The 6,738-nt window shown below is 44.8% G+C and overlaps 1 protein-coding gene across 1 annotated transcript; it reads right to left on the bottom strand.

Moving 5' to 3' along the window:
- Nucleotides 1-347: 347 nt before the first annotated feature.
- On the bottom strand, nt 348-6,356 carry zfand5a (zinc finger, AN1-type domain 5a; the record flags this gene model as incomplete). The annotated part of the gene is made up of 6 exons (XM_080533076.1): nt 6,230-6,356; nt 2,363-2,524; nt 1,826-1,931; nt 1,552-1,637; nt 914-1,033; nt 348-499 (listed from the first exon to the last, which is right to left on the bottom strand). The coding sequence occupies exons 2-6, from the start codon at nt 2,520-2,522 to the stop codon at nt 348-350; spliced, it is 624 nt and encodes a 207-aa protein (XP_080389202.1). The 5' UTR covers nt 2,523-2,524; nt 6,230-6,356.
- Between the last annotated feature and the right edge of the window lie 382 nt (nt 6,357-6,738).

Consider the following 6,738-nt stretch of genomic DNA (forward strand, 5'->3'; position numbering starts at 1 on the left):
GGTGAAAGCGGCACAATTTCTCCTGGACAGTTACCCCCCCCGGGCTGATCTTCGAAAGACAATACATGCTTTGTTTTGTTTTCAAGATAAAAAAGAAAAACACACGACAGAATAGCGGCAAAGACACACCACCGGAGAGAGGAGGGAAAAACAAACTAAAGGATTAATCAAAATCCCCAAAAAGCAATAAAAAAAAAGGTGATCATTCATGCGTCCTCAGACAGGATCTTTCTTTTTCATCTTCTCAAGGTTGTGATTTTCAAAACGAGTCCTTTATCCTTGCAGCCACTCGTGCCAGTGTTCATGTCAAAGGTCGCAAACAACAGTCTCTGTTAGGGTTCGGCACCCTATATTCTCTGGATCTTGTCTGCGACCACGACGGGGTTCTCCTTGCGGATCTTGGCAGCTGCCTCGGCTTTGTAGTCGTAGGGACAGTTGTGCTTGTCAGAGTACCGGTGGATCCCACAGAACAGGTTCCCACAGCGACAGTCGAACCCTGCTAGGGAGCAGAGTTCAAAGGTCATGGGTTAGAGGTGAACCACAACATGTGCAAATCGCAAACAAACCGTTATATCCCAATTCAGCAAAACAATTAATTTCACTGTATGATCTCATATTCAATACATTGCGACGGGTAGGTCCAATCCGAGAGTTATGTTTCATAAGAGAAGCCCCATATCCTACTCTGTCAAGATTGTGTGTATGATGCTTCCATCATTGCATGTTTTGAATGTGTAATGTATATGCAGTTTGGTTTGTTTCAATGTCTAATCGCTCTGTAACATGAAGCCGTCTGTTGCTATCTTAGAACAGGTGTCTCTCTTGTAAAAATGTTTTTTTATTATGATTATTTTTACCATATTAATCTTTATTTTACATAAATAAAGATTAAATGAAATATGACAATGCTCACCTGTAAGGCCCACCCTCTTGCGACACATGTAACACCTGGCCTTCTTGGGTTTGGGGGTGTCCCCCTTCCCCTCATCGCTGCTGCCAGCTCCAGTACTGGAGGCGGTGGGCTGGGTGACTACTGCAGCAGACAGACAGGACGGAGGAAAGAAAAGAAAGATCTCTCAGTTAATAAACACTTTTCAAATTGTAGAAGACAGTGTTCTTGTCTGAAGCAGCTTCAGCGGGCGGTGAACTCCCTGAGGTGCGAGGGTTATTTTTAAACAGGCTTATTTTTGGGCTGCCTCTGTGTCTTCAAGGCTGTATGTAAACCAACAGTTGGATCTGAGGTATGCCAGGGTCCATCAAAAATACACCCCAGAGCTAAAGTGGATCGCACAGAGTGATGTTTGCCTTCGGAAGTGTGTGTGTGTTTGAGAGTGTGTGTGTGTGTGTGTGTATGTGTGTGCATAATATATAATATAACATATACACCATTTAGCTGATGCTTGTATCCAAAGCGAATTACATTGCAGTGAGTGCATACATTTTTCCGTATATAAGGTCCCAGTGGAAATCGAACCGACAACCTAAGCTTTGTTAGCTCCATGCTCCGCCAACTGGGCCACAGAGGACCATGCATGCGAGTGTGTGGCTTACCAGGTTCTAGAGGATCTGGTTTATCCTCTCTCGAAATGCTCATCTCTGTCATTTGTTGAGTCACTGGAAGAGAGCCTTGAATAGTTCTACAGGAAGAGAGGGAGAGAGAGAGAGAGAGAGAGAGAGAGAGAGAGAGAGAGAGAGAGAGAGAGAGGGTATGACTAAGAGGTATGAAAGCAAGTGACAACATCTTGTGCTACTGTATGATATATCAATTAACACTCTCTCACACACACACACACACACACAGTGTACACACAGTGAGTGTACTCACCTAGATGTGTCTGTGGTAGAGCCTGAGGAGGCGTCTACCATTGCCAGACTGGCCTCTAGTCTCTGGATGGCTGAGACCCCTGCAGAGGCGGCACCACTGGATGATGCTGTGGTACAACAAGGCAAAACACCAGATAAGACACTGCCCCACTGTAATTAGGCGCCATGCTTCCGCTGTAAAACGGATCAATAAAGTAATATTTTTAGTTGTTGTTAGAACACAAGATTACATTTAAATGTCAATTTTCGATTTATAGGACCGGAATAGTGCATTTGCAGGCAGAATGTGACGTGTTGAGGTTGTGGTTCTTGTTTCAAATAAAAAGCCAAAACTTAACATGAGTGTCTGGGAGAAAACAGCAAAAATGTTTGACCTCAAAGTCTTTGGGGGAACAAAATCTCCACAAACGCCCCCCCCCTGCACATTGTTATGAACCAGCTGTCTCTCATTATGCCTTATGGAAAAACAGAGAGAGGGGGGGCGAGTGTAGATTTGTATCATGTGGTCGTCATGGAAAGGGGGGGGGGGGTTACTTACCCATGGGGCTGAGGGGACTCATGCGGTCACTGCTCTGCTGGCGTGTCAGGTGGTCCTTGTAGCAGACAGAGCACATGCCATTGGTTCTGGGGTTGCCAAAGAATCCACAGCCAGTGGTGCAAAGCATGGGCGCCGAACTCGGGTTTGTCTCTTGGGCCATTGCTGTGACAAGACAAAGAAAGCAAGGAGTCTGGTTAGTGTGTGTGTACATGTTTGTGCATGTGCGGTGCTAAAGGTGTGTTCAAATAAATTAAGTGCCAAAAAAAATGTATCACAGGTTTGATATCTTAGCCAACAACATACCAGGAATAGCACAGACTGACAAAGAGATCTTAAAATCAGCTTAAACAGCAGTTTAAACAGTGTGTTGAAATTCACTAGCTGAGCAAGAAAGCAGAGAGATGTTCTTGCGAGGATTGCTCTGGCCTGGCCTACTTGTCAGCAGGGCCACTAATGAATGGGAGAGCTTCACTGTTTGACCTCCGATGGAGAACAATTGAGACTTGTTCTGTTTTCCACCTTGGCAGGAACCGAACGACACATCACCATCACGACGCCTTATGACACACACACGTGTGTGTGTGTGTGTGTGTGTCATGTCATTATGTATCATTACCGCAAATGAATACAACAGCATGTCATCTGCCTTGGTCCACCTCCAGCTACTCCTGATTAAGCACATTTCTCTGTGGGTATTCTTTCACCGCCTGCACGCCTGTCTGTCAGTGACAGAACAGGGCCAAATAGGAGAGAACAAACCCACATAGTCTACTCCCTGTGCTGCTCGCTGAATAAGTAGGCCTAGTTTCAAAGAACGTTCCGCCTCCCCAGTTGCCACACTAGTAATTTGAACTTCACTAGAGTCATTTTTCCCACACACAAACACAGTCGGGGAAGAAAGCCAGTGGACGTGGGTTGTTACACAAAAGAAAGACACAAAGGCAAAATGCTATATCCTGCAACACAACACCACAGCCAAGGAAAGAGCAGGACACATGCCTGTGTGAGACAATAGCGAATACAAATAAACACAGTGATGAAGTGAAAAACAGGATGGGGAGATGAGCTAATATTTATCGAGTGTCCATGGCGTTTATTCCACAACAACAAATAAGATTGACTGGAGGTCTTGTTTAGCTTCCCGGGAAAACAACAACATCAACACAACCACTAGGCTAGAGATGGCAACAGTGTCACATTTCACCTGACACCTCGTGTCCTCTCTTCCTCTTCCTCTCTCTCTCTCTCTCTCTCTCTCTCTCTCTCTGTGTTCTAGGAAAAAAGAAACGCAGCTGTTTCCAGTGTAGGCCCCTAGCCCCACTCTATATTCCAGTCACGGCCAAAACACACCAGTAAAAACCAAGAGTCTCTGACTCTGAATGTTCCTGAGCTAGGGGGGGGTCTACTAGTTCTGTCTCTGCTCAGAACGTTCTATGTGTGTACACACACACACACACACACACACACACACTTCGCGAAGGACAAACAAGTCCGGTGGCTGTTATGTCTGACATGCCCTTTGCCCTCTCGGACAGGCAGGGGCCTACCTTCCACCATCCCCGCTTGATACTGACGCGTCTGTCTGCCTGCTGACTAACCGCAAATACGACATCGTATCGTGACGTTAGAATGGTAAGGTTCTATCTCCGTTTAGGGCAGTTCAGAGATATTGAGCGTCAAAGTTTTTCACATTCCATTATGTTTTATGAGATGGAACCTTTGTATTTTATGAATTACTAACTCAAAAAATGTCAACATTTTAAAAAATAACACCACACAGGCATTAATAAACACCTAATGGATCAGATTATGTAAAAAAATAAATTTTGACCCAAATGGAGATAGAACCTTATCATTCTAAGCTCACAGACTATGTCGAATGCAGAGAGAGAGAGGGGAGAAGAGGGGCACTGGGTGGGGGGTTATGGAGGTATGTGTAGATTTGTGTTCGATTGCTGTAGTAGTAGGAGGAAGAGAGAAACTCGATGCGTGACTTCCTATTTTTTGACCACAAGGGCCCTGGCCCCTGCCTCTGCCTGTATGCAATAAGCGGATGTTCTCGCTCTACTACTTCTCCCAGAGAGATGAAATAACTTTTATTTAGTTTATTTATTAAACCCCCACCGGTCCCTCTGTGCTTGGACAGTCAGGACAACTGATTGAATATGCCTGTAGAAAATATTGAAAAAATGTGTGTCGCTCGCTCGCTGCTGCTCTCCGTCACGCGAACAGATGCCAGTGGGGGGGCCACCTGTCAATCAAAATTGCTCCACGTGCGTCTGTCTTGAGACATAACCCCCCCCAGACAAAAGTAACCTTCTATGTTTTAGCAATATTTTCCAGGAAGTGTGTTTCAACTGACCAACTCAAACAAGTATTCTCAAGCACTTATTTTGCTTACAGTTTTAGTTAATCATCGCCCATGGGGGATTTCCTCCACAATGAATGGCTGGCACACACTCCTTATAATTCACCAGGCTCGACTTGAGCCGAGCTTTGGATACCAAAAAAAAACAAAAAACTCAACTTTCAACTAAGATGTTATGAGCTGATAACACAACACAAAAGATCATCAGAACACAAAAGATCATTTTAACTCCTAACAGCGATAGGCTCCGGTGGACCAATAACGAACTACCAACATTAATAAACGAGCTCCTTTTTAATTGGCTAAAACATATTCTTAGCCAATCAGAGCGATATGGACGGCGAGCGAGCAGAACAATCAACATCACTGTTGTTTTAGCTTATTAGATGACAAAGAACACATTGTTAATGTGCTAACCTGTAACTAACTTAGCTTAGCTAACATTTCCTGACCCCCCAAAAAGCACTGAGTCACGCTAGCTGAAATGTGCAGCTTAGATAGGGACTGGGGGGTGGTTGATTGACTTGCAACGTTGTGGCGATTGTTGCGATTTGCTGATACAAAGTAACAACACACGTAAGAAATGTAGCGATGTCATTTCACAACACGTGTGTCACAGTATCGACAACAGATTAAACAACACTGTATCTTTGGCCCTTGTTTGTTCTTTTGTGCTTTCTTTCTTTGTCTGCGATCTCTCTTCCTGTTTAGACGCCGTTTGATAGCCCTCCCCCCCCGATCAATCAATGAACGCATTGTCCCACTTTCATCATAGGCACATGCGCAAGTTAGGCTTTAATAATAAGGAACTTTTTAAGACACATATCTAACCAGACAGAATACTGTAGTAGTCCTATTTAATGCGACTTACTTTGATACATTTCGTTACAATTAAATGTGCTCCGTCCAGGGCAGAAACACACAGCCATCCCCCCCCATAAAATAGCCAGCTTATAATGTATCGAGGATCGATCTATACTTCTCTGATCTGATCAACAACGCGTCGATCAGATCAATATAGGATCGGGAGATCAGAACTGTAGACTTTAATGCTCGGGTTGCAACTCGGAGAGTTTTTTGTTAAACCTATTCCAGACAGCTTCCCTTCCCTTCCCCCCCCAGCCTGAAAACAGTAGATAGCTGAACCACTAGCTGGCTCTCCCCTCCCTTGTTTTCTCCTCGCACAGACAGACTGGGTCACGTTCGAAGGCTTGTGATATTTTCAGTGGTGACAACTTTAGAGATCTATCCAGATCTTGTTTACCATAAACCCTCACCCCAAGCAAGAAATCGGACCTTTGATTGATTCACTGTATACAACAGAACATTTAACACAGACTGAATTGACTGATCTGGAAAACAAGATCCTTACGAATTTCCACCACATTATGTTGTTTGACAGTGTAGATCCAATTTGTCGGTCTTGACTTCCATCCCTTTTTTGTCCTCAACCACCACACACCCAGACACACACACACCGTTTCAAAGTCAATTCTTACCTGTACAATATGATCGGATTCACACGAGATGTACGGTCTTAGTTGCGCAGTGGTTTATTGATAATGGGGGAATCCGAGGGGTCTGGAGGCAAAAATATCCTTTCCTTTCTGTGTGCTCCGTATGTAATTTTGCTCCGATCAGTCTCCCCCTTCTCTCTCTCTCTCTCTCTCCCTTTTTCTCTCTCGCCAGTTGCACTTGATCAGTGTTTGTTGCCTTCTTTAGTAAGAGGGGAGTGGCGGATGACGTCACGGAGAAAACAACGTGTGGTGATTGGCTGCTCGAGATGCCCCCGGGGGGCGTGTCCCACAATTACTGTACCGGAGTGGGTGGGGCCAGCACTATGAAGCATAAAGCATGGTATGGATGGGGGAGGCCTACATGCAATTACACATTCATTCGTCATCCACCACCCCAGGGTATTATCGAGACCTTACCACGGTCTGTATTGAGTAATACATGAGTCTAAAATGAGTCGTTCACCCAAAGCTGGGTGGTTTAACTGTAAGAA

This window comes from Nansenia antarctica, assembly GCF_963989245.1.
Source record: "Nansenia antarctica genome assembly, chromosome: 5".
Taxonomy (NCBI): Eukaryota; Metazoa; Chordata; class Actinopteri; order Argentiniformes; family Microstomatidae; genus Nansenia; species Nansenia antarctica.